This window comes from Chenopodium album, chromosome 11, assembly GCF_948465745.1.
Source record: "Chenopodium album chromosome 11, dcCheAlbu1.1, whole genome shotgun sequence".
NCBI lineage: Eukaryota > Viridiplantae > Streptophyta > Magnoliopsida > Caryophyllales > Amaranthaceae > Chenopodium > Chenopodium album.
The window spans coordinates 52,308,415-52,336,384 of NC_137844.1; the positions used below are offsets into that span (position 1 = coordinate 52,308,415).

The 27,970-nt window shown below is 32.1% G+C and overlaps 3 protein-coding genes and 1 long non-coding RNA gene across 4 annotated transcripts; all 4 read right to left on the reverse strand.

The window, feature by feature from the left end:
* Positions 1–1,141: 1,141 nt before the first annotated feature.
* Positions 1,142–5,511, reverse strand: LOC145569149 (uncharacterized). Its single transcript, XM_081628512.1, has 8 exons — positions 5,346–5,511; positions 4,898–4,979; positions 4,243–4,798; positions 3,120–3,258; positions 2,886–3,019; positions 1,785–1,847; positions 1,610–1,675; positions 1,142–1,476 (listed from the first exon to the last, which is right to left on the reverse strand). The coding sequence occupies exons 3-8, from the start codon at positions 4,432–4,434 to the stop codon at positions 1,396–1,398; spliced, it is 675 nt and encodes a 224-aa protein (XP_081484638.1). The 5' UTR covers positions 4,435–4,798; positions 4,898–4,979; positions 5,346–5,511; the 3' UTR covers positions 1,142–1,395.
* A 9,770-nt stretch (positions 5,512–15,281) lies between these two features.
* LOC145569150 (serine/arginine-rich splicing factor SR45a-like) lies at positions 15,282–20,202 on the reverse strand. Its single transcript, XM_081628513.1, has 7 exons — positions 20,070–20,202; positions 19,545–19,567; positions 19,330–19,434; positions 19,014–19,119; positions 17,854–18,003; positions 17,129–17,204; positions 15,282–15,766 (listed from the first exon to the last, which is right to left on the reverse strand). The coding sequence occupies exons 2-7, from the start codon at positions 19,565–19,567 to the stop codon at positions 15,570–15,572; spliced, it is 657 nt and encodes a 218-aa protein (XP_081484639.1). The 5' UTR covers positions 20,070–20,202; the 3' UTR covers positions 15,282–15,569.
* Positions 20,203–23,058: 2,856 nt separating this feature from the next.
* Positions 23,059–23,489, reverse strand: LOC145566070 (uncharacterized). The gene is made up of 3 exons (XR_014095351.1): positions 23,419–23,489; positions 23,227–23,291; positions 23,059–23,127 (listed from the first exon to the last, which is right to left on the reverse strand). It is a non-coding gene; the product is annotated as an uncharacterized LOC145566070 (long non-coding RNA).
* Positions 23,490–23,846: 357 nt separating this feature from the next.
* On the reverse strand, positions 23,847–26,987 carry LOC145566829 (uncharacterized). Its single transcript, XM_081626123.1, has 7 exons — positions 26,840–26,987; positions 25,520–25,578; positions 25,273–25,381; positions 25,033–25,139; positions 24,848–24,916; positions 24,200–24,775; positions 23,847–23,903 (listed from the first exon to the last, which is right to left on the reverse strand). The coding sequence occupies exons 1-7, from the start codon at positions 26,985–26,987 to the stop codon at positions 23,847–23,849; spliced, it is 1,125 nt and encodes a 374-aa protein (XP_081482249.1).
* Between the last annotated feature and the right edge of the window lie 983 nt (positions 26,988–27,970).

The following is a 27,970-nucleotide window of genomic DNA, read 5'->3' on the forward strand; positions in this document are numbered from 1 at the left end:
TATTAGAAAAAACATAGTGATATATGGATTTTTGTTGTATATGATCAGAGATGCATTAATTCATAGGCGTGTACACTCTATATAGCCAAAACAAAAAGAACAATGAAAAATGGTGGCAATATGTGTTAATCACTTAATCCTATCATTAATTGTTTTTAATACGAAACCTTCTTTGAACTTGCAAGTAGACTGAACTCTCCTCTTTCTTTGACATAAAGTTTTCACGTAACCACTCCTATTACATTGACATGAAGTTTTTATTGGCCTTATTACCACCACTAGTCCACTACCCAAGTTATTACTTAATAGTGGCTTGACTGACCTGTGGCCTCCATTACAGTGTACAAGCCTGTGACCAAATCATTGAACAAGTTGATTTTGGAGGTTCAAAGCTTCGCTGTTTTGAGCGTTGAGTAACGCTGATTGGACCGGATTGAATGGCGAATATGGTGGCTAAGATAGAAGGCGGGTAGACCTTTAGGGGTGTTTACTGTTAAAGAGGACAAGGAATGAAGGGATGCTAATAAAAAATCGATGGGTATAGCATCATTGTTATGCTAGAACTCTTTCTTCTCAATTATTTTAGTTCATGATTGTGAGATAATCCTTACCTATAGACCAAGTATTTCTTGATAAGAGCAAGTCTTACATGAATTTGTCTTGCATTAACTAGTCAACGTTGTATTCATACATTTATTTCCCCTTAATCAAAGTTAAAACAAAAGTAACAAGGTCATTACACAAAAAAACACCAACAATCTAAAGATGGAAAAAAAAAAAAAAAAAAAGGAATTAGTGTGTTAAAGAACAAATTATCTCTCTCCAATTAGTTAAAATTTCAAGTAATTAATTAAATCAAAAGGCCCCACTTTTTTTCTTGGTTCAATTATTATTGGTCTATGCCGTCTATCATAAAAAGAAGAGCACGGTTCACAATCATAAAAATGAAAAGTAAAAAGGAAAAAGAAAACACAAATTATAGCCTGCCTACCAAGTAATTTGGAGTACGTGGAAAAAATAAGTCAAAAAGTATCACTAAAGTAAATTATATACTGCATAATATATATGTTGCCTCCGTTTCATATTATTTGCGACCATTCCCATGCCCAAATCTAGTCTAGCATTAGAAGACACAGAATAATGATTCTCAAGAACTTGAATATATAACAGAGAGAACTCAGGTTATAAATATTAACTGGGCCTTCTAGCCTACACACCAGATTACAAGGTTAGAATCCGAGTCGAGAGCGAGTTCTAGCCAACTACGGTAAATGAACTAACTCTCTCCAAAACCATGGTCTTTCAGTTAGATTTGATCTAAAAGTTAGGCTAAGATTTATGTATATATATAATATAATTACATAGAGCATTTTCTAGATCAACACCTGGATATTTTCACTCCCTACTTCTGTTACTGCTCCTCAGTTTCTTGGCTGCCCGAATGAAGTCTGCAATCACTTGTACTTCATCAACTTGCTGTAATGTCAAAATAAATCAATGATTAGTAACTGTGATAGTCAGTCTACTGAACAGCAGCTATAGCATTATACTAAACAGGATGAGAATCCCTAAATCAACATTAAAAAGAACGAGGAATTGAGTGAAAAACCTGTGAAGCAAAGTGGCGCTGCACTATATTAACCATCTGCTCCTTCGAGCTAGAATTCATGCTCCCCTGGAGGATTTGGTAATCAAAATCAAGAATATAAGGCAATATTGTGGAAGTCTGTGTTTTTAAAAAGATTGATGAATTGTTTAGGGGGTACTTCGTATATGAAACTAACCAGGTGAAACCGGCTCAAATATCTCCACAGTGAATCACTTCCAAGCTTTGCAAAGTCCAGCCTCTGGCAAATTCAAGAACAGGAAAGCAGGCATTAGAGGACCACATACTTCATTACACTTTGTATTAATAAAAGGAACAATACCCTACTTATGTTGTTAAACCTTAATTTTGATATTCTTTGTGGCAAAAGTTCAGGACCACATATAATCATGTAATTTGATTTAGAACAATAACAACATTATTTCCAAAGATCTGCATGACAGGTTTTTTCCATTGAACATTTGAACATAGAATTAATGTAGGGCCCAAAATATCTTAAGTTAACTCGCAATTAGAAATAATACAACCCGCGAAATGAGGATTGTGCAAAAAAAAAAAAAAAAAAAAAAAACAAAAAAAACAAAAAATAAACGATGAAACAGGATGAGGCATATAAAATAAGCTTTTGTTCTCCATCTTATGTATCCAATTATTCCTACAGTGGAATTAGTTGCAACCACTTAGCAAAGTAATGATATACCTACTTGTCCAAAGGTAAACACTTTCAACTCCCTCTTCCAGACACAAAAGTATGAATAATAGAATGAAATCCAATTGAAAGAGCTATCTCGACAGCAGTCAAAAAAAAGAAAGATGTGGACAAGAATTAAATATACCAAAGAGCGGGATCATAAAAATTTATGTTAATAGCTCAATTACCCCTAAAAATACAATACGACGTCATTTTGTTATTTATGAAAATTTTGCACTTTATACCCAGAATGGCCAAACACATAAAAGATTTACGAAATCTTATCAGAAATAGAGCAATTACTGTGACCAACATCTCAGAGGGGTGTTTTTGGGGTCATAAAAGAAAATTAGGGGTGTTACTAGGTATCGACAAGGACCCTTTTATGTAATTGGAGTTGTGATGAAAAGAAAATATACTTTGAGTTTCTCTATCCCCAACATGATTTTATTAAGATGAATTAATAGAGGACTCATATAGTCATATGCACCTTAAATCAACTCTCAACCGAATTCTTCGCTCTATTGCTATTTGCTAATATGTGCTATGCTATTATACAATGCCCACAAAGTTTGCTAAGCAACTTACACAGTTAGAGGTATGAATGTTGGAGTGGAGTTCCTTCAAGCAATTCCGGTGGTTTGACTTAGCGGAAGCTGTTGGACCCCATGGTCTAGTATGGCGCTCTCTTGGTTTGCTCACTTTGTGGAACTCCATACTAGCTGCAGCATATTACCAGCAATCAAAAAGTAGAACAAAAGCACTTTAATGCTCATGTATGCATTTAAGGAGGAAAGAAGCTGAACTATTGCTGTAGCTTACCAAAATCATGGTCCTTTTCTCCAAGATCAGAGCTGCTACTTGAGTGATCAAGCTCATCATCTTCTTCATTACCCGTAGGGGGTTCTAGAACACTCAATGCATTCCGTTGCAGCTTCACCTCAATCCCATTCTTCAAGACCTTCAACAAATCATGACAATTCTCAATAATCACAAAAAAGAGAAAGCAACTATGTTGCTTTTCCACACCCAGTAAGCAACCAGCAAGCAGAAAGTAAAAAGAAGCTAAACAATTCATTCATATACCATATAATAAATAAAAGCAAAGCTTCAATGAACATTACAAAATGCTACATAGTTGACAAAGAATGACAACACTTTTTGGGTCTTTTCACCGCGCCATTTTTAAAATTTTCTTTTTTAGAAGAATTTGTACAAACTGTCGGTCCAAATGACATATTAAAGTCTTCCCACTACAAAAATCATGCCATGCCAGAAAAATGATTAGCATATTTTTTTAAAAAAAAATCAATTTAAACAAAAACTATAACAGTAGTAATCATGCTTTACTCGTAAACGACAATCGCCTGAAAGCTTTTCAGCGTTATGTTGATCAGAATAATGTCGCAGTATTCGATCATTTTATCCTCACTAAAATCACAGTAGGGAATAAAACACAAAGCCAGCTGATTTCAGGACACCCTGTGCAAAATGCTATTTAATATTCAAGAATCCAACAATACCCTGAAACAATATAAATACGGATATACCCCTATGTATAAATTAGTACAAAAACATTAAGAAATGCATTTCCAAAAGAAAACAACTAATCACAATTAATACGAATCTTAACAAACACAAAAGAACATTGTACTATTTAGTATTTATAAAAATAACTCGGGTCGGGAATTATCTAAACTCCAGCATAAACTAGCCGGTTATATTGAATTATTTAGTACAAAAGCAATAATAAAATTCAATCATTGAAGAAGACAAACAGTAATTACGAATAATGTATGAATCTTAACCAACACAAAAGTTGAATATACTGTATTATTTAGTATTTAATCAAACTATATCATAAACTTAAACAATGTACATAAAACCAATGCTAAATAATAGTATTAGAATTATACAATTAAGTATTATGAGTAAGAAAATTTACCAGCCAATGCCAACCACCAAGACCAACAGCCTTCTTAACAACACCTTGTAAACCAACTAAAACTGATTTAGTTCTATTATTTCCAGTCACAATAACTTTTGTGTGCCTTGGTAATACTGAAAGCTCTTCATCCCCACTTTCCTCTCTAAATGGTGACATCACCCTTGATGCACATAGCTCTGATTCGATCATTTTCTTCACTTTTTTTTACCCAAATTTACTTTCTTGTCAACGAATTAATCCAACCCTAAATCACCAATAATGTAACCCTAAATACCCTCTATTTCTAAATTTAGCACTAATTGGATTATATACCAATTGATCAAACAATCCCAATACACAATTAGATCCTATTTCTCGACGAAATCGAATCGAAGTAATTGTTACCCTAATCACAATCCATAGCCTGATAATCTCCAAAGCTTCAAATTGAATCCCAGATCAATTTTTTCTTTTTTTGTCAAATTTACCCCAACTGTACAATAAGTTACCAGTTACCACTTATGGAATGTAAGAAACCCAGATGCTGAGAATTTCTGAAAGTCAATTATAATCACTGAAAATGTAAAACAGATTAAATCAGATTAATATCATTAATCATATAAACTACATTATCGAAAAATAAATTCAAAATAAGGTATGATTATGGTCTGACCTGGATTCATAAATGACTGAAGCTCAATCTAACTAATCATTTCCAATGAGAATAAATGAACTTCTTCATCTTCCTTCAAAATCTGCATGCACTCAAAAAATAAAAACAGTACGGAGTATTAATAATTAATCATAGCTAACTATAAGAAGAATTTAGAAGAACAAATTCATTCATTCATAGAAATTTGAATTTTAAACCCATTGATCAGAATTTCCCAGAAAAAGAAAGCACATGAATCAAGAAGATGATTACACAAACCCAAATTCCAATAAATCAAAAGTTTTAAAAAAATGATATTACTTCAAAAAGAAAGGTTTTGAGAAACACCCATTTTTGTCAAATTCAATGCAAACATAAATTAAAAAAAATAAAATAAAATAAAAACCAACCCCAGATATTCAAAAATCAAATAACACATAACCCAGAAATTCAAAACCCAAAATTATACCTCATAATGTAGCAATTACAGAGAATGAAACAGAATGCAGGAGGATGAAAAATTTATTGTAACGGATCTATTATGATTAAGAAGAGGAAAAAAAATGGAGTTTTTAGAGAGAGAAAATGAGAGCAGTTACTACATGAAATTTTCTCTCACTAAATCAAAATCAAAAACCCAGTAAAATTAAAATTGAAATAATAATAATAATAATAATAATAATAATAATGAGTGAGAAGTGAGTGAGAAAGAGAAGCACGCACTAAATGCTTACCAACTGCCATGGGAACGACCCTGTAATCATCGTACGGCTTATTTGGCTTTATAACCGGCTCCACCTGTTTTTACCGGCTATTACCCGTTCACACTCTTTTAGTCTTTGCTTTATTTTCCGGCTTCTCGGCTCAGCTCGGCTCGGCTTGGCTTGGCTGTGATTTTTATTTTACTTTTAAAAATACAAAAAAGGATTTGGCGTTTTGTCCACGGTGTCTTTTGCATTGGGTGATATTTTGGTCAATGGTGAGTTGCTTTGTTTCTTTATAAGTTTATAGGATCCATTTTTTCAAAAATGTAAAAATAAGGTTTTTTTTTTTTTTCTTTCTTTCTTATATTCCGGATTATGGAAAGAAGAAGCTAGATTTTGGTTTCGCTTTTTCTATCTTTTGTTAATCCAATTGCTTCCTAGGATGGATATATTTTGTACACAGTCTAGTGTCACTAGATAAAAGTTGAGACTTTATTTTATTTAATGTTTTGGCGTGGCTTGGTTGATGACTAAGTGAGTAGATGTGGGGACAAAAATAGGTTATATACAAAGTACTCCCTTCGTTCTTTTTAAAGGTTAGAGATGAGTTGCGTAGAGGTTTAAGAGTTTTAATAAGGGTGTGTTTTATTCACCTGATTTTTATTCATCTGAACTTATTAGCCCTTATTAAAACTTATTTTAGTTATAAATTAAATCTGGTAGCCCTAATTAACCCTTATCACAATTTATCTGAACTTATTTTTCCTAAACTTATCTTATCTGAAATTATCTAAACTTATTAATCCTTATTTGAACTTATTAATCCTGAAATAAGTGGAAATAAGGTAAACAAAACAGTGTCTTAAAATAAGATATTAGTGGGGTAGATAAGGTTATTATTTTATTGAAAAATAAAGTGGTGTGAGAGGGAATGAGGACCATTGGAGAAGTGATAAATGATAAAATAAGAAAGAATGGGGGACATAAGGCCCTGTTCTGTTCACCTTATTTCCACTTATTTTCGGGTTAATAAGTTTAGATAACTGTTAATAAGTCAGATAAAATAAGTTTAGCAAAAATAAATTCAGATAAATTGTGATAAGGGTTAATCAAGGTTACCCAAGTTTAATTTATAACTAAAATAAGTTATAATAAGTTAAGATAAGTAAAAATCAAGTGAATCGAACACACCCTAAGACATTGTTTGGTGGTAGCGTTTTAGGTAGCGATTAGCGTTTTGACTAGTCAAAACACTATTGGAAAAAAATTTGAGAATGTTTGGCAAGGTAGCGATTCTAATAGTGTTTAGTGATAGAGGTAGCTTTTCTCAAACGTTAATAATAGTAGCGGGTAGCGTTTGACAAAATTTTATTACTTTTAAATTAATATTTATATGAATTTTGATATATTTTAGTATCACAACCGCTATTTTTACCAAACACTCATACTATCAACCATTACTTTGATAGCTAACCTCTACCCACTACTAATTGACAGCTACTCGCTACCTTAACAGCTACCCACTACTCGACCGCTAAAAGTTATCCGCTATCGCTATTTTTTCCAAAACAGGACCTAAGTGGGTAAAGATGTATATTAAATTGTAAGAGATTTCCAAAAATGAAACTCTAACTTATATATATATAATAGAGGGAGTTTTTTTTTTTTCTTTTCAATTTATTTTAAAGTGTTATACTTTGACCAATATACTCCCTCCGTCCTATAATATACTCCATTCATTTTTAAATACTTGCTCTATTTCTATTTTTTACACTATTCATTTGTTTTATTTTGACTAATGTTTGTGATTTATACATAAGAAAAATTGTAGTTTTGCGAGTACTTGTTGAAATCGTCTCAATAAATAAATTATTAATTTTCAATTGTTAGAATTTATATTTTTTGATAATTAAAAATATTATTGATCAAAGATTAGTATCAGCATACATACTTAAGAGAAATGAAGCAAGTATTTAAAAAGTATGAAGTACTCCATATAAGCCAGTAGGTAGTAGGTTACAAAGGGTAATGAGGGAGCCCCCATTCATCTCGATGATAAAACAAATTTTGTTTATCTAATGACATTTTCGTAAATAAATCAACAAAAAATCCCAGTCAATATGACATTTTCGTAAATAAGTCAATTTATTTATCATCAAGATAAACTTGTACTCCGTATTTTCTCAAGGATAACTTGAGACATTATTTTTGGTTGATTTTTTTTTTTCCAACCCAAAAAAGAAAAAAGTTGTAAATTAAGAAGAAAAATAGAATAAAAATGAGTAAGAAGAGAGTAATGAATGAGGCGGGTTATAAATAATTGATGTGGGTTTGAAAAATGGAGCCCACTTTTTTAATAATATTAAATTAGGGTGATAATTGGGTGCAAGGCGCCAGTGTTAGTGTACGTACGTTCACCTTACCCACGTCCGACAACGTAATCAACGGCCAAGATCTTCTCCCGCCTTTATGTTCCCAGCTACTAGTATGTCGTTATCTATCTCCCTCCCTCTTAAGGGCTTTTTCGTCTTTTCACAAACACTTACTATCGGCTGGGCTCGGCTTGGCTTGTGGCTTTTAAATTTTGAGAAGAAAAAAAAGGAGGGAGGGAATCCTAAGAAGGACAAAAGAATGACGTACACGTGTCAGAGGACCAGCTGTCGGATCTTATCCTGGCAAATATACTTACTGTTTCAAATTTTGGGGAGGGAAGTAGGGAACTACCAAAATACTACTACAAGCTGACCGTTTTAAATTATTCACCTTGTTTTTAAATACTTTCTTTATTTTATTTTATGTATGCAGAGTTCTAAAAGAAATTAGAAAAAATAATAAAATATTATAAAAGGTTTTAAATAAAAAAATAAAATAAGTATTTAAAAATGGCCGAAAATGAAAAATAGAACGAATATTTAAAAGCGGGAGAGTATTACTATTCCATTTTTATACAAGTAATTTACACAATGTGAAGTTTTACTTTTTTTAAAAAAAGTTGCCTATTTTTTTTTTTTTTCTTAATTGCACTATTTGCCAATTTGCGCATGTTGTTGTAATATTTTTCCCATTAAAATCTTTTTTTTTGAAGGATCCGTTAAAATCTTTAATTATATTGAAGTAATATTTTTTTTTAAAAAAAGTAAAAATTAAAAAAAAATTTGATACTTTATCTGTTTTTAACAAGTGTTACACGTGAACTGATACATAATTTTAGGTAAGTTTATTGTACACTTGTTAAAATAGAAAAGATTTATTTGAAAAGTAGATGTCGAAACAAAACTAACGAGATTTCACGGGATAATTTTTTTCCTTTTGTTAAAGACCGGTTCACTTTACCTTAAAAAAATTATATTCAGTAAAAATAATTTCAACTCAGCAAAAATAAATTCAGTTCAATCCGTTTCACAATGATGTTTCTGTTTCGTAAATCAATGTAAATTTTTACCCATTTTTGACCGTAAATATCTTTAATCTCACACTAGCAAAAATTATAAAAGTTAGATATTAATAATCTACTCATCAAGACGAATCAAACTAGATTCCACATGACTATATTTGTTCTTATAGATTAAGAGAATTTAGAAGATTCTCTCATTTTTTAAATCAAAGATTCCAAACAAGAACATTATTGTGGAACGGAGGGAGTAAGTTCAATTGAGTAAAATTCAGTAACTTTAAAGAAGAAATATAACTGAAAATCAGTAAAAATAATTTCAATTAAGTAAAAATAATTTCATTTCAACAAAAATAATTTTAATCCATTAAAACTAAATTTATTTAACAAAAATAAGGTAAAGTGAATGGGGCTAAAAAATGACGTAAATTCCTGTAAAATCCCAATATTGATTTCTACTAGTAGTACTAGCATTATTACTGCATTATTATTGGTTATAGTCCGTATTTATTATTGGGTTAAATTTGAATTTTGATTTGGAATCCGCTTATTTATAATTTGTTTTTAAAATATTTGAAAAATGGAGGGGCAGCTGGCGCGCACAAAAAAGGGGGAGAGTTGAGGAATTTAGGATTGAAAGAAAATGGGGTCCATTAAGCACATGCTCTGCATAACTCATCAGCTTCCTCAGTTCTACTTATTTCTTTCTTTCTCAAACAATTTTCACACTCTTTCTTTATTTACTTTCTCTCTCATGAGTTTTTCATGAATTTATTCAATTCTTTTCATGAATTTATTCAATTCTTACATCATCCATTTTTTTTTTAAAAAATGTATTTTATCTGCTTTGTTTTTCCTATGTTATGGTATGCTCATAATTATTACTCTTTCATTTTTTTTTAAAGGGTTTTATTTGGAATTTTGACACTATTCTTTAAACTTAATTTAATTGATATGTATTAATTATACATAAGAAAAATATAGCTTTATAGGTACTTGTTATAATCGTTTTAATGAGTAGATTATTAGTATGAATCTTGCTAACGAACGCTCCCGGGGCGTTGGATAAGCATTTAAAAATTTGTCTAAAATGGTATTAATTTGGAAAAGCATAACAAAATCACGCGTCGATCGGTGTAATTAATGTTCATTTTAATTTAATTTTTCTACTTTTAACTAGTTTATCCAACGCACCCGAGACGTTCGTTAGCTTTTGCCTATTAATATTCAATTGTTATAACTAGTTTTTGGGCCCGAGCGATGCCCCGGATTATTACGTGAAACTAACTGATCATTAATATACATTGTAATTTATGATTTAATTTTCTTGTAATTAAATTTGTTTTCATATTGTCATTTGCTACATATTAATATTTTGTATTCAAAAAATTACATAACTTGGTGGTAAGACATTTAGTTCTAGTACTCTTCTAGAATTAGAAGTTGTGAGTTCAAATTTTGTGGAGAACTTTTTATTTTTTTTATTTTTTATTATGAGTGCATGATATGTAGTGAAAATCATTGAAAGGGAGAGCCACGTGGCGTAATGAGTAGTTGAATGGATGATGTGGCGTAGTGAGGGGAGTTTATGTGACACGTGGACGTTGTTAGAAACGCCTTTTAATATATTAGTATAGATTTATAGTTAATGATAATTAAAGATATTATTGATCAAAGTTTTTTACATTGGCATACGTATCATACCACTATAGGGCTCTTACATGGGAAGTATTATTGCTTTCTCCGTTTTTTTAAACGCATCATTTTTTAAATTGACAACTCCTAGCCAAATTTTGAAGTAGAAAAGAAAGAGATAAACAGAAAAAATAAAGAGGGTCCGTGTGATATACTGATATGAGAGATTGAGATAATTTATTGAGTAAAAGGAAAAATGATGCATTTAACTTGAAATTTCCGTGTATAGAAAATTATGCATCTAATTAAAAAACGGAGGAAGTGTTTTTTTTTTTTTTAAATAATGTGCACTTGTACATGTGAAATTGTGTTGTAAATTTGTACTCTGTAATATTTTTAAAAGTTTGTCCCATATATAAAGTTTAAAAAATAAATGCTCTAATTAAATGTGTTATTGAGTACTTTGTAAATAATTTCACTCAGAATCCTACTTTGCTCTATCTAATCTATGGAGTTCTTTTTCCTTGTTAATCAATTGTATTACAAAGTTACAAATTTGCACTAGGTCAAGAGACTCATAACTTTTGATTTATGGACTTATTTATTTTATTTTATTTTTAAATGGTGATTTATTAACTTATTTTTTTTTTACCATATTATTAGTTATTTTAAAGAAAATTATAGATATTACATTCTTAATAAGTTCAAATAATACAAATTTTAGGAAAATAAATTAGATAAATAAAGATGATCGATAAGGAATACAAGTAATGCTTTTATTTTCTCCAAATAGTATTCATCCTTTACTTTTTTTTTTATCATTTTTTAAAAAAATTGATTATTCATGTTTACATTATTTTATTTATCGAGTGTTCGATTCGTATTATTTACCTATACTTACTATTAATGTATGTGTAACTTTTATATATTATTTGTGAGACGTACAAAAGTCAAAAGTTACACTAATAGTTAGCGAAATTACGAAAGTAGTATAAAGTAAATATGTCCTTTGAGAAAAGATACCACCTCTATATTTTTTATTCCTACAAATAAGAATTAACATTTTATAATTTTCACTATTTCAAAATATAGTCATGTAGAATTGTATTTTAGTTAGTTTCTTTTTCTGATTTTGATTATACAATTTTTGTAATTTAACTCTTGACAATTTAAATACAATATTGCATTGAATTTTTTTTTAAATAGTACGGGGGAGGGTAAGGCCGTAAGGGAATCCTCCCCCACGTCTATATAATCTCATTTGATAAGATTCAAACCCTAAATATCTAAATACTCTATTTTGTTGTCCAGTTACTTTTCAATCTCTAATACACATCCTTAAGACATATTGCAGTGTTGGAATATATTTTCATTCAATCCGTGTAAAATTATGAAGATTTGATATCAATAAACTATACTACAAGACGAATCCAACAAAGTCCCCCCATTTATGAATGTATTATCACTTATAGATTAACATAAGTTTATCGTCAAAGTTTTTAAAGTTTGACTCAAAGTATGCAATAACAACAGAAAGAAGTAGTTTATACTCCCCGCGTATTTTTAATATTTGCATTACTTTGACTTGTACACTATTTACATACCCACTTTGACTTAACTTTAGTTCTTACTATTATAAAATGATTAAATATTTGTATTATAGTACTCTGAATAAGGCATCATTAGATTAGTTACAATATCTATATTCAAGATTGATTTATTTATTTATTTACAATTTTTACTACTTCGTAATAGATAATTAAAAATAATAATGACCAAATGCCTTGATTAAAGTTGTGCAAATATTAATAACGGAGGGAGTACTAGTATATTACATGGATGCAAAATGAAAAATCAAATTACTTTCACAACTTCACTGGTACTCTATAATCTATATTAGTGTATTACTTACTGTATTAGTGATTGAGTGGTATAGATTGGATCACATTTTCAATGCCTATCTGCCTATGGACTATAATTTTTGTTTTTTAGTTTTACTCCTTTCCTTTTATGGATATCACTTCATCCATTTGAAGTGTCACTTATAGTTGACTTTTATACACATTAAGAGAAGTGGGGAAAATTACTACGTTTAAGGGTATCATTTGCAAGCTTGGATAGAAAACAAGTCGGGCTAACCTCATGGTTTTCCAACGGGTTAAATTTGGAAAAACCGAGCCCTTTTATACGGACTTGACAAATTGTCCATTCCCAATCTACAGACGGGACGGGCTTACCCGCAGGTTAACATGCTAAGCATTGATTTATATTAGCATTAACAAATTGTTTTACTTAAGTTATCCTTAAGAGACCAAGCATAGTTTGGTCTAATGGTAAAATTTGTATCTCACAACCTTGAGGGTGTGGTAGGATCAAACTTCATTAGAGGCGATTTGGGGTGGGAATTCCCTTTCAAGAGAGTACTTCAGCCTAACTCGATCTATTATTGATTAAGGCTTCCACCCCCCCCCCCAAAAAAAACTCCCAATGTGCCTAGCATGCTAATATGGGTCGGGAGGATCTGTGAGAGGTTTCGACCCGATAGGGCCCTTATCTTTACCAATAATAATAATAAAAAAAAATTCTTTCAATTTAGGAGGATATTTCCTCATTCAAAAGACATAATTTTTCTTCCCCTCTTGTAGAGATGGCAACGGACTGGATCTAGATTCGATTTCTATGAAGGACATGGATTTCTTCCCCTATTTTGTAGCGATGGCAACGGATTAGATCTGGATCCGTTTTCTATTAAGAAGATGGATCCAGGCGCGGTTCCACATGTATTCTTTTTTGTTTTAAAAATTACCCTTAAAAGTTTTATTTGTACAAAAGGAGCTAAATTATGTATATATATATATATATATATATATATATATATATATATATATATATATATATATATATATATATATATATATATATATATATATATATATATATAAGTTCAATTAATATATATCTACATGATTACACCATTAAATTTTTTTGACGGGGATTAATCATTAATTTAAAAAATGATTAAAGGCTAGTTCATAAAATAATAACAAAGTATGTAAATCTAGAGAAAATTATAGGTTTATATTAATATTAGACTAGTCAAATTAATTAATATATTAATATAAGACTGGTCAAATTAATTAATATATAAATCTTAAAATTATAGAAGTATCATAATAAATTATAAAAATTAAAAAATGGGTTTATGGGTCGGATTCGGTCGATCTTAAAAATAGGATCGAAATTCAGATTCGGTCCATCAAAACGGATCCGAATCTAGATCCAGATCTTGTAATTTGGAGATCCAGATCCTATAAAACCGATTTGGATCTAGGATCCATTACCATCCCTACACTTTTGAGGGAGAATTCGCTTTGGTGAATTGCTATGAAATTATGATATGTCAAGCCAAAAATACACCCCTTGTACCTAGCCGTTGTAGATGCTGTGGGCTTTCATGTGTTGTTCTATGAAACACTTTACCCAAGTAAGGAGTATAGTATATAATACTTCCTCCGTTCTTTTTTTATTGCACCATAAGGGGTTTTATGCTTGCCAATGCATTACTTTGGTTATTAATATCTTTAATTATACTTTTGTAAAAATTATAAAAAATTGATATTTGAAAAGTACATTTCAAGATGAATTTAACTAGATCCCACATGACTATATTTTTCCTAATAGATAAATCATAAAAGATGGTCAAAGAAAATTAACGGAATAGTGTAAAAGTCCTTATAGTGCAATAAAAAAAAATAGAGAAAGTAAAAAGTTTGGTCACCCACTGGGTTCACTCTTAGGGACGAGCCAATTATTTAATTTCAGTCTTGTAAACTCAAATTTGGTTAAACAAATTAGCCTCTTAATTAGCAAATTGAGTACAAGAAAGTTGAAACAGATTAGGGATGACTATATACTTATATAGTAATCATTATGTCGTAATAAGCCAAATTATTTTTAGAAGGCCTGGTCAGTGGTCAGTATCAACTCCTTTACATCTGATGTTTATCAAAAAAATATCCACTTATGCAGTACAGTGTACTACAATAGTCAGGTCATTGGATTCTTTTCTGCCTATTCATACTACTACTACGTAGTTTATTAAAATACTACAGAGTACTACCTACTTTTATTAAAATACTACGGAGTACTACATAGTCTTGTACTCCGTAGTCCGTACTATGGTATCTGAGTAGATGTATTTTTATGTTTATTTTCTTGGTACTAGGTAATGGGCGTGAGCCTGAACCAAAGACCTAAGATAATGGTGCTTCAAGCCAAATTGCCCATACGCATAGGTGGTTAAGAGAATTTAATCCGTAAATAATCTATAGTACGGGTAGGACTTAAACTCGTGACTTTGAGGTCAACACTAAATACGAGTTAGTGTTATCAAAGACTAAAACTAAGCTTGGTTCCATACCTTTTATATGCAAGGGATTTTAGATTAGGGCTATAGAGTATAAATCATTCAATCCCGGTAGTCTAAAGCTCATTGATTGAGAGTGTATTACATCAAGTATTTGGGATACAAAGTGCACATTCTTCGTTTCAATAATATCATTCCAAGTTCTTTCCATGCAAGATAATCGTTTTTGATACTTCGTCTCAATAATCCATCTTCAATGTTTTGCTACTAGAAGAGCTGGTCAATTGAGGCCTGCTTTTTGTATAATACTTTGTGACAAGATCAAATAATGCAAGATCAAAACCTCAGCAGAATTTCATTTAGCTATTGATTAAAGTCACTTTCCAATGTACCAAAGTTTCAAGCCTAATATAAAGTCATGGAGAACACACGAGTTCCATCAATCTAAAACATTCTAACACAACAACACTACATTACGAAGTTCATAGCAACACATTGTGAGGTGTAGCTGTGTGGGAACCTAAGGAGTTTGTACCCCAAAGCTACTAATACAACAACAGCGATAGTAAATCACATGTGAATCTCAGTATAATGATTTCATGGGTAGCCACCGCGACCCGCTGACAAAGACCGCTCCCTACGCCTCCGGTATGTTTCAGGGTAATCATCTGGTCTTCTTCCATAGGGAGAGCGTGATCGGCCTCGCCTGTCACGAGGATAAGGATCTCTATCATAATGACCTCTATCATACCGTCGGCGAGGAGAAAAACTGCGAGACCGTCTACGACCTCGACCTGCAGGATTTTCAGTAAAGTGTACATCAATGAGCAAGTGAATCCTTCTCAACATATCTAACTAAAATTGTAGGAGGATTGAAGAGAAAGTGCTTGCAGACCCAATCTGGAGAAGGAAAGAATTAAAGCCAAAAGGACCACAATACAAATTTTCTAAGAAAATCAGGAATGTAAGAGACATAAAAAATTCCAACCCACTACATTATGAAGTTTGTCAGCAGATGTTGTCTAAATCAAAATAGCAATTATGCAATCTCAAATTCCTATAAAAATCTGACCATATCCAATACTGGTTTTGGAAAAAAGAATTCCTCTTAACAAATTATTGCAGAAATTAAAAAAAAAAAAAAAAAAAATAAAAAATAAAATCATAATGGTGCATGAAATATCCATTTCTTTCAAACAAACTATTCCTGATAAGATCGCATAAATTTGATGTTAACTAAATTTTCAAAAGACCATACTACTTTGACATGAAAACTTGTGCTCACTAAAATATCTATTATGAGCAGTTGCTTTATTAAGTTAATGATAATAACCCTGCCCATCTACTGTTAATAAAATATTAACACTCCCCACGCATGTGTTGGTAACTCGTGTAACAAGGCTTGTTACAAAATTAAGAAGTCAAAGAGTGGGTGGACATGGTAGCAGACTAGCAGTAGTAGAAAGGGGTAGACGGATAGTGTGGGCTATGGACTAGAGAGCAAGGGGGTGTGTGTTGTTGGAATCGGATTGCCTGTGATTAATTTCCCCTCTTAATAGTATTTTGTTTTTTAATTGACCTTGATATTGTGTAAGAAGATGCGCTGTTTTAAGTACTCGTAAATCTCCAGAAGCAGTTAGATGGCACATGTCAAAAAGAATTGAAGATACTGTTGGGAGAACCAGGGCCTGAAGAGGTCTTTTTATATGTGCAATTGGACATTTTGTCCTTTCATAAATGTACTAATAGCTAGGTTATCTTTACATAAGGAAAAAACCCATGTTAAAATGTGAATATGAATATGTTTGTCAATTAGCATTTAACATAGTACTATTCATGAAACTAAGAGCATAATTCACAGATAGAACGTAACCTAAGGCTTTGGACTCTATTTGTAAGCTCAGCTTATATGCCACAGGTGGTCTTTCTCAGTATCTGTGAACTTCACATGAATGCTATGGCCATTATCCAGATTCGTGTTTTTAGTTTGTTATCCTGTTTTTGAGGATCATGAACAAGTGTTCATATCCATTTGAGGTGTGGGTGAGAGCATAAGTAGGTAAATATGACTTATGAACAGAACATAGATAAAGCTAGGACTAGTTTTATTTATGAAAGATATAAACACAACTTCAATTAACAAACACGTCCCATACCTCTTGGTGGTCCTCGTTCTTTCCTTAGACCCTGGTATCGACCAGGAGTTGGTGTCCTCCCACGGGACCTTTTTGCCTACAGATGAAATGGAATTTGTCACATCAAATAGGATAGAAAAGTTGCATCACAGTCGAACTACCTCCCTCTTCTGGCGAATCACATTGACAAAGGGGTATAAGATATAGCATGCAAGTTCTAAAAGATATTTATTCTCGGTAATAGAACAAGTAACAAAACCCCACATTACCTCATGTTCATCTACACCTTTCCCACAATTTTGACAATGCATTTGTAAGCAGGAAAACATAATCCTTTAAAAGGTCTCCGTCTTTAAAAGACACACAAACATCTCACTACAGCTGAAAGTGCGAGACCATAAAAATGAAACTACTGAATTATTTACCATTTTTACGGTTTTTGAAAATTAAAGTAGGTCTAAAACATCGATGATGTGTCTGCTATCTGATGAAGAAATGGGATTGAGGGCATAGACCCCTTGCAATTAGTCGGTTCAAATCGATGACTACGATGAGCAATGTCGATGAAGAGCTCATGTCGTGAAGGGGACAAGTCAACTGTTAAGAGCATAGATTGATTTCGATGGAGCTACAATTTCATAACCTGCTGCCAAAACTAATTAAAAAACAATCTATGCAGGGGGGAATCTAAAAAGCACCAAACTCACACAGATTTTATCGACAAAGACACCCTATAGAAGACAAACCTTTTCCACTGAGACCAGTCGCCCCTCTAGCACAGATCGATTCAGATACTTGATACATCGTTCAGCTTGTTCCCTAGTTTCCATAGTAACAAATGCAAAACCACGGGATTCTTTGGTGCGAGGATCAGTAACCAAACAGCATTCAAGGACCTACAAAAGTGACAAATTCTTAATACAATGGTACTCAAAGACAAGACAAGGTTTTATAGGAAACATTTAATAAAATATAATTGTATTTCAATATGCTTCTTTGTATAGCTTAAAAGGTAAAGTATTCAGATGCTCTAAAATGATTGTATGGCTTCTGAATCAATTGCCAGAGGTTTTAGGCACTAAGCCATGGAATCCAGAATTCTCCGTTTCCCCCTAACCCATCTCCCCTCTTAAGAAGATTTCCACCCTTTAACATCAGCAAATCTTCCACAGTAACCATACATCACAGGAGAACCAAGAATTATACATTACTAATAGAGTAATAGCCAGTCAAGATGTGCTAAATGAAATTATAGCTAACCCAGATAGCATAAATATTCCAGCTTTAAGGCAATTATATAATATATATGTATTAGAAATTACTATTATATCGAACTATTGGATCATCAGGGATCCTGATTTTCAACTACTTACAAAGGAGATGCACCAAACTGTTCAGTATGTTACTCAAACTCATTAGAAGTACCTAACAAAGAAACAAAAAGATAATCCATTTTTTCAATTTATTTGCAAAGATGATTCATAATTAGCCGGATAGGTATGCATATTTATTCTCAGCATCACATAGACACATATGTGGCAAGTTTGGGTTAACAAGGCAATTGGAACGTTGGAGCAACAGAATTATGTTAAACTCATATAGCCTGGTTCTTTTTGCACTCAATTCAGTAAAAGAAACACATTTAACATCTCAAAGCACTTCATTTCACTTATCTTGCTCTAAAAACTAAAGGGAAGAAAGAGGATGATTGCAGCTACCAAAACCACATAGATGCCCCCTTGACCCCTTCCTTCCAATGACATACAAGGAAGAATACCCAATAACACAAAACCACTAGCAACTTAGCAAGCTAGCATGATCGAAAACACTAAAAACCTAAACTTGCTATAAGTAGGATACCCATTTCTCAAAAATTGCGCACTTTGATACCAAAAGAGATCCATACCTTCCCTTCTTTGCTGAAGAACTTCTCGAGATCACTGTTAGTAACCCTAGTGGACAAGCCAGTCACATACAAATTGTTTCCAGGGTTTGATGCATCTTCAGGACTCCTAAAACAACATAATACAATAAACCAGAAAATGAGCAAGCTATAAAATCAAAGTTACCTAAATTCCAATTAAACAAATATTGTATAAGGCTTAGTTATGCACAAAAAAATTCTAGTTCAACATCACACATATTTTTCTTCTCCATCAATGTCAGCCATAATCTATTTTAGTTAGAATGACTAAACATTATAAAGGTGTAATAAAATATACCCAGATCGACTACGTCTGGGAGGTGACCTCGACCTCGACCTTGATCTCGATCGTTGATGCCTAGGATTGATCACAGGTGAGGCAGAGCCATTTGGTGTCGGAGACCTAATAACACACCATGCAGTAAAAGTGTAAAACATATACAATCAATTGAATTTAACATATAGTAAAACATAAAATGTTCATAATAAACAACACTTAATCAACCAACTAACCTTTCATCCCTCGACTTTGACATCTAAATCATAAAACAAAAACAAAAATTAAAATATCATTAAGATCTCCACATCATAACTACATTCAACAAAAGAAAAGCTGCAATTTGAGTACAAAAAATTTAAAATTTTCCAAATTTCCAGAGAAAATCTACCCTTTGTTTTCCCTCCTATAAATAATTCATACAGTAGATTGTATGTTAAGTGAATAATTGACAACGAAGAGGCAAGCTCAGCCCTTTTTCAGTTCCCTTCAAATTCTTTCAAATAATCAAATAAACAATTCAAGGGTTATAAAACTGTAAGAAAATAGAGCTTAAAAGTTACAAAAAAACAAGAGAAAGATAGTAAAAAGGAAAAATAAAGTTAAAATTTTGGGGGAAAAAGGGGTTTTTTCTGGATTTACAAAATCTAGGGTTCTTGGTGAATTGAAATACAATTTCATAATATAGCGAAGAAAAGGGGCAGAATTGAAGAAACTGAACAACAATTATAGCTGAAATTTGGAGAGAGAAGAGGAATTACCTTGATTCGAGGAGCAGAAATGAAGTGGGTTGATGATTTTTTTTTGAGGATAAATGAAAGAAATAGAAAAAAGTGGGGGCTTTAATAGTTTAATCGAGTCTTAGCATGATTTAGCTTGTACAGTACCTCCTTTCTTGCAAAAACAATGTCCTAAAACTCCTAATTAGGGCTTGTTTTCTTCGGCTTAATTTCACTTCAGTTCAATTTAGTCCCAAATTCTCTTCTCTTATAAAATATTTAGTTCAGTTCAGCTCAGTTCAATTCGGTAGAACAAACCATTACTCTTACGGTAAGTGGAGTGAAGGGACAATATTAGCGTTACACGATAGAGTATTCTACATTTAGTTTTCTTTTTTTTTTTTTTTTTTTTCTTTTTTTTTTTCGGTAAAAAGAAGGCGTCCTATCGAATTGAAGCTGCTTAGGCTCTCATAAATCAAGTTGACCCGAATTTATTGTATTATTTTAACATTATCTATACAATAATAAACTATTTATTAGTAACATGATTATTGTAAGTGATAAGACGAGAATAATAAAGTCAGAACAAAGATATTGGGAAAATACTTTCACAAGTAGAGAGCTTTTAAGTTTGATAACATCAAAACATTGCTAGAAGAAAAAATCAATCTTAAACTCGAATGATCCCGAGGAGTTTTCCATAACATGAGAAGATAAAAAAGGGCCTAGGCTAAAGCTTTATAGGACCTTCTTTGATATAAAATACTTCTGTAATAATACGTATATTTTTAAGACATAGTCTTTTACAAGACTCTATCACGTAACACCCTACCTTAAAAATCTCACATAGAAAGCATGGTATTGCATTTGGTTAATCATGTTTTCTCTCAAAGCAAAGAATATACACAACCATCCTTGAACCTTTAACAGTCTACCCTACCAATGTATTTGTTACATTACTATCACCAAACTATAGATATATGCATTTTGATGTAACCATCAGCAATAGAACCTTTTTTAAGTGGTTTGACAAATAAAGAAAAAGCACTCTAAACGACAATCAGTCAATCACACAGTTAAAATGTTATCATTCACTTTTTAAAATCTTTGCATACTAAAATGTTTGATTCCCTTGGCCTTATTGAGTTTAATACCCCTCCAACAATAAACAGTCATCGTCATATTCAAGAGAGGGAAGAAGAGTTTGAAATCATAATCCAATTTTCTCCATACAAGTTTTAATAACTTTTCTCTATGCGTCTAAGATCACATACATTATTGTGCATCACATGGGATAAAATACTCAATTATCTCCGGTATCACCAATGATTTTGTTCAAGCAATGAGACTAGTCATATAGTGTTTTTAGCAACTTGTGATGAATGAGATTGATTAGTATGTTCAATCAAGGATGAGGTCGTATTGGGCAGAAAGCAGGCTGGAAAAAAACCAAAGAGCAATTTGAACTTAAAATGGTTTTCATGAAAATTTGTTTGGTTTTTTGTGTTTTGCTATACATTTTCTTTGCTTACAATTTATCACAAATTCAATAACAAATATCAGTCAGCAAAACTTAGCGCCTGACAATCTTCTGGAGGCGGTCTATCATCTTAATAACATAGTAGAAGTATATCACTATGATCAACCAATCTTTGGTTTTGTTCTGTACCTATTCTGAATTTCTGACTTTCTGTACTATGAAAATTTGACAGCAACATCACAAACATCAGGGGGTATTGCTGTCAGTTGATGTATTTGGTGCGACTGCCATATTGTTATATTCATCAGGCTTCGAACCCTCACTTTGCAAGTTAACCTTGGAGCAAAGGAAAAAGAATGCTGCTGTGTACATTGCAACGTGCCATGTACTGTATAGACCAAGACATAATATTAGTTTTAACAAACTAAGTATACAACAATTTTAGTTACATTAGGCCTGTAATTTCTGTTGCAGGAGAAGAATGTTCTGTACCTATGAAATATCCAATAATTTTCAATGTCTTCTAGATTCCAGCTTATTGCTGCCAATGCTAATGCAACAAAACCCGCTATCAGAAACCTCCAACGAAAGCTTCTGAGCATTTTCTTCATATTTTCAAGGAGCCATGAACTAGATATAGTTGGCCTGTACAAACATTTTACTATATATGTTAGAAGGAACTTTATATATGTGTGCATTGCAATGTGCCAGAGTGATGCCTAGAGAATTATATCCGATATTGTATTTAGCAGGTATTGCTGAAATTGTGCAGTATTTTGTATAAGTTTTAGCTAGTTTTTCTTGATAATTGATAGAATCGAAAAAAGAAAGAACAGATCATCTAAAGAAGTTCTATAATAACCTTTGAGAATGGGTAGAGAATGCTATCAATTTGGTTGATGATTCTACCAGCAATGCAATGAGAAGGCACGCCACACCAATGATCATCACAAACTTAATGTTTCTGGAACTGCAAAAAATTTCAAATTTGATACATCATAACTGAAATTCAAGTTTGCTAATGAAGTTGAGATATCATAAAATTGGCTGAATGGTAAATAAATCATAAAAACTAACCTGGGGGCATCACTTAGCGCCATTAGTGCTGTGAGAATCCACACTACTGAAAGAATGCCTCTCTTCATAGCTTCACTTGCAGAAACCATATATATGAATGTGCTTATCACAGCCACAAAAGAGAGCCAGAAATCCATGAACTGAAAGCACTCAAAAGTAGAACACACAAGCACAATGACAACCTAAGCAAACGAATTTGAATATATAATAATTGTAAGAAGTTAGAATATTTACCTGTAGTGTACCATACTCTAGAACACATGTCCACTGTAAATCACAAGCATGATAGATAGCACTCGCGACTCCACTAGAGAGAAAAACCACCCACTCTGCATAAGACTGCATTCAAGTAGTCCCATGATATGATTAGATTATGAAGGGCTCTCTAAAGCGCGTAACATAAGTAAACTATAAAAGTAGAAAGTCTACTTCAATTTTCACAGTGACATATTTAAGGCCTTACTTTCATCCAGAGGGCACAAATTGCAGGAAGTAGAGCTGCTGCATTTGATACCACCAGAAATAAAATCTGAAGCTTCTGTTCTGCATTATATTCAAGTTGGATTTTTTAAACAGGAAATGATGATAAAAGGCAATACAAAACAAAGTATAAGGGAAATAATATATCTTCTTGGTTTCTACCAGATCTCGATACTATTTCTATGCTGCAATCAAACCCACCATGGAAAGTATCACATTTACAGAAGCTGAAAAATCAGTGAAGGAAAATGTGAAAATCAGAACAGAAAATGGAAAAGTAAACCAGAATAGTTCTGTATATCTATATATATTACATATGTATAAAGAACATAAACACGAATTAACAAAGCAGACCTGCAAGATCTCAAAGCATCAACATCTTTGCATGTCCCATAACCGGAGCAATTATCAGCACAAGACTCGAGAGAAATGAAGAGCTCAGTCTGAGACTCCAAATTCTTCATAAAATTCGGTTTCCTTATCAATCCGAAACTCCATTTTCCCTCTTGAGCATTAACTATATCGAATTTCACCCTTTGATTGCTTGATAAATATGCCTTAAACAAGGATAATCCATTATTGCTGTTACTTGATTGGTTTGCATAGTAATAATCATACACCTTAAGAGATAGTAGACCACCAAATCTAGCATATAGTTCATATTCTATGCTTGTATTTGACACAATCTCGATTATAATGTTTCTGCTTGAAGCATTTGATGGAACTTCCATAAAAAAGTATGTCCATGGATAGTCCTTGTTATCTTCTTGTAATGATATCCTTTAAGGAAAACTAATCGACGAGAGCTTAGTGCCATCCACATCAATAATGGAGCTTTCCTGAAAATTCACATGTCAAAGATAACAATTATTAGTTCTATACAAAGCCCTTTTCTCTTCACTTGGATTTTAGATTTTTTTACTATCAAAACGAGGTTTTAATTTGTTTCAACCTGATATATTACTGAATAAAACTGTGTTTAATTGTTTATCAATTAACATTGTTTCTGCTAAAACTGATTCTTACAGTATTTTTTTCAAGTAAAAAAGAACAGTCTTGGCAATTTTATTAAGCTAAGGTCAAATAAAAATGAAATGTAACTGAGAACACAAGCATGTTGTTTGGAAAGACTGACCTGTAAAGGATATTTCAGGATTTTCCATCTCAAGGAATAGCAGAGCTTTTTTAGTGGTGTTTTATGAAGACTTTTGTTACTAACATTTGCAGTATGTGTAACATCAGGCACAATGTAGAAGTACCAAGTACCGAGCTTTGGTGTTTCAATTACAAGTTCATTACTACTGCTTAGATCAGTAATGTAATCAAACAAATTACTGGTTGGGACTGCACCATTTCTTGCATAAACGATCAAAGACATCGCAACATGTCCTGTGTCATTAATGCTAATAGATTGACTTCCCAATCTGATATCATAAGCTGAGAATCTCAACTCCACTGACATGTTTTCAACATTCAGAAAGAAGAGCTTTGGACTCATATCAGGCATGTGACAAGAACGGAGATGGTTTCTGCAAGCAACATCACTCCCTCCAATGACTTGATTACTTTGTGTATTATCATCATGGATGTTCACTGGAACACATTGAAGTCGGTGAAGTTTCTTGTCACAGAATTGTCCCCAGTAAATAGTTCTATGACATGCCTCAACACTTAAAAAGGCTCTGAATGTGTAAGATCCACCTCTGTTGATCTGTTGATTCTCAAAGTCATCTTCTAAAAATCAGAACTGTAACTCTTTGAACATTATAGTGGAAAGGCGTACCATTTTAGACTGAGTTCGAGCTGGTCCAATACCATTGAAAAGACCTATGAACAGAACACCTTCTGCAATCTGCATCAGTTAAGAACAAACCTTTAATATAATTAAGGTCACCTAAGAAAAAGTTAAACTTTTGTACAATGTTATATTATGAAAGCAAATTATACAACCTTCCTAGTTCATAATACCTGCTCATTTGACAGTGTAAGCCACATAATATCTTGGATAACATAGCATTTATCAATACTTAAAGCGCGAAGCTTCTTACTTGATTGATCATAAACATCATCTAGCACTGCAACAAGAAACTAAATATGTACACATCAAAAGTTTCAGCTAATTAAAAGAAGAAAAAGGGTATCTATATCTCCTAGCATAGAAATTTACTAAGTCTTTTAAACTTGAATCCAAAACAAGATATTATGTACCAAAGTCTTTTAGAGTAGACTTTGAGAAATCTGGAAGAGGAGGACCTCCTTGTCGAAAACACATCGTAGGAAGTCGATATGCACCCCTTTTGTTTATGGATTTTGAATCCTGTTATTAATAAACAGAATGCTTAGCTTAATGCATAATGTAACATAATTGAGGCAACTATCAAATTTGAAATTATAAGTGTGTTGGAAATCTTAGAATGAACACTATTTAACATGTACTAGTATGAATTAAGCTTACTAGTTCAATATTTGTGTTCAAGGCAATGGTCAGGGCAGAGAACCTCGGTGGCAGCTCAACTATGAAATAACAAAACTAAGAAGTAAGAAACATTTACATACAAGAAATTTACAAGCTATGTAGTCTTGAATGTGGCAAGATAAATGAATTTTATTTTTGGACGTGTTAGATTAATACAAAGTACATGTTATGGTGCGTTCTATTCACCCAGTTGAACTTATCAATTTATCAACTCTTCTTAACAATTTTTTTTTTTGGATGTGTAAATAAGCCGAACAAATTAGTTTTGTACCCTGATCAAGTGCAATTAATACGAGCATGGTCTCAATTGCTTTATAAATAATTTGGGTGTGAAATTGTTGTTGTTGGTTTTTTTTTTTTTTTATTTTTTTTTACTTATTATATCAAATCATCAATTTCACTAGCATGCCTTCCAAGGCAAAGTAAAACTTCCAAAAGTACTAGTACAATTTTTCAATTGGGCCACAATATGTAAAATTTGCATATCATTACTATGAATATGGAAATCATCCACCTCAATCCCTCATTATATTTTTAAGCGGTTTGCAAATCACAAGGATCAAATGACTAGCTACTAATACAGTAATACAGCATAATCAGTACATTCACACTGAAAAATAAGACACTATTTTTAGTTTACATACTATGTTGGAAAAACTTTCAACAACTGCATAATGCATAATTGGACTCCACTAAGAGCTTTATTGGTGAATTCTGTTTAATAAATTGACTCATTCTCCTTGAAGTCATTAACATAGGATATAATTGTGTTGATGAATGAAGATATATATTGAATTGACTTGAATGTTGAAAATAGAGTTTGAGAGAATTAAACAGATGTACAACTTTACGTTACAATCTCAAATTTGTTTTTTCAACGTTTAGAAAAAAGCCTAGACCTCGAGGAACCTGTGATAACAACAATTTAATTTCCTTAAAAATTCTTGTATACACAAAGGTGCAAGTAGTGCCCAAGATATTGTTGTTGCTCACTTGCTCATTTTAATTATTATTACTCATCTAATCATTAAATGAACGTATAATAACCTTGCACCACGTCACTATATATATGTAATATATCTATTAATTTTCTTAATTCCTTTCTTTTAAAAAAAATAATTAAACTGATCATTTCATAATAATTTACATCAAACTATAATCAGCTTCATTATCTCATAAGAAAATTTATTTATACGGTATATTTTCTACCATAATGACTATCAAATAAAATAAGGTCCCAACATAAAAAGAATTATATCCCGTGCATTAGATACGAGTAATAGCGAAGTAAAAACTGACCTCTTAGGTAAGACCATTCATATGGTTTGAGGATAATTGGAGTGTAATTCTTACTCCAAACACTGTAAAAATCGCCAGTGTTATTTTCACCAGTAACATAACAACTTACTGCTAGGAAAGTTACACACAACACGTAAAAGACCGCCATTATCGATACTTGGTTGCCAATCATATGCTTCGGCAAATCGGCAAGGAGGAAGAGGGAAAATTGATGTTTTTGTACTATGTAGAAATGAATTATTGAGGAGGATTTGAGAGAAATTGGAGGAATTTTAATGGAAATATATATAGTACTTGAGAAAGTAGGACAACTAAGGATTTTATTTTGTGCATGATTTATTACCTTTAATGGGAAGACACACTTTTTTGTGGCCTTTGTCACCTTTAATGTACCTTTGTGGCTTGGCTAAACATGATTTACTTCCTTAATTGGCTTTTGACCAATCGCAATTCACTTCGTACACATGTTCTAATTTAAAATTAAATGCATAAGTAATTTAGAACTTATAAACAAAGAGCTGTGTCCAGTTAATTCCCTAGATAAATAAAATTTGTTGGGTTTTTCTAAATTATGCCTCCGAGTTTTTCAGAAAATTGTACCCATGTATTTTCAAAGTTATAAGTTGTGTCCTCCACCTCATGATATTTTATCAACAATACCCTTTGACGGCCATATCCGTTAACGAAAGTTAAGTTATTTTATCAACAATGGTGTCGTGGCGTTATTAATTTGACACGTGTCTCGTCCTAATTGGTTTAACACTTTAAAAAAATTTAAAAATAAAAAAATAAAATAATAAAAAAAGGTTATTGTTAACGTCAAAGGTTATTGTTAATAAAAATTAGTGAGGTTGAGGGCACAACTTAGACGTTTGAAAAGGAATGGGCACGGCTTAAAAACCGAAAAAGTTTGGGGGCATTACTTTACCTGGGGGTATAATCGTCTTTTTAAGTACTAATGAAGGGGTACATGCGTCTTTTCATGTACTAGTTGAGGGGTATATGTGTAATTTCCTAATGCAAGTTGCAAACAGTAATTGGACAGCTCACCAAAAGTACAAAATAAATGACCAAATTTTTTCAATATATTTACAGAAATGCCACCAGAGTAACAAAAATTCATTTATTTAG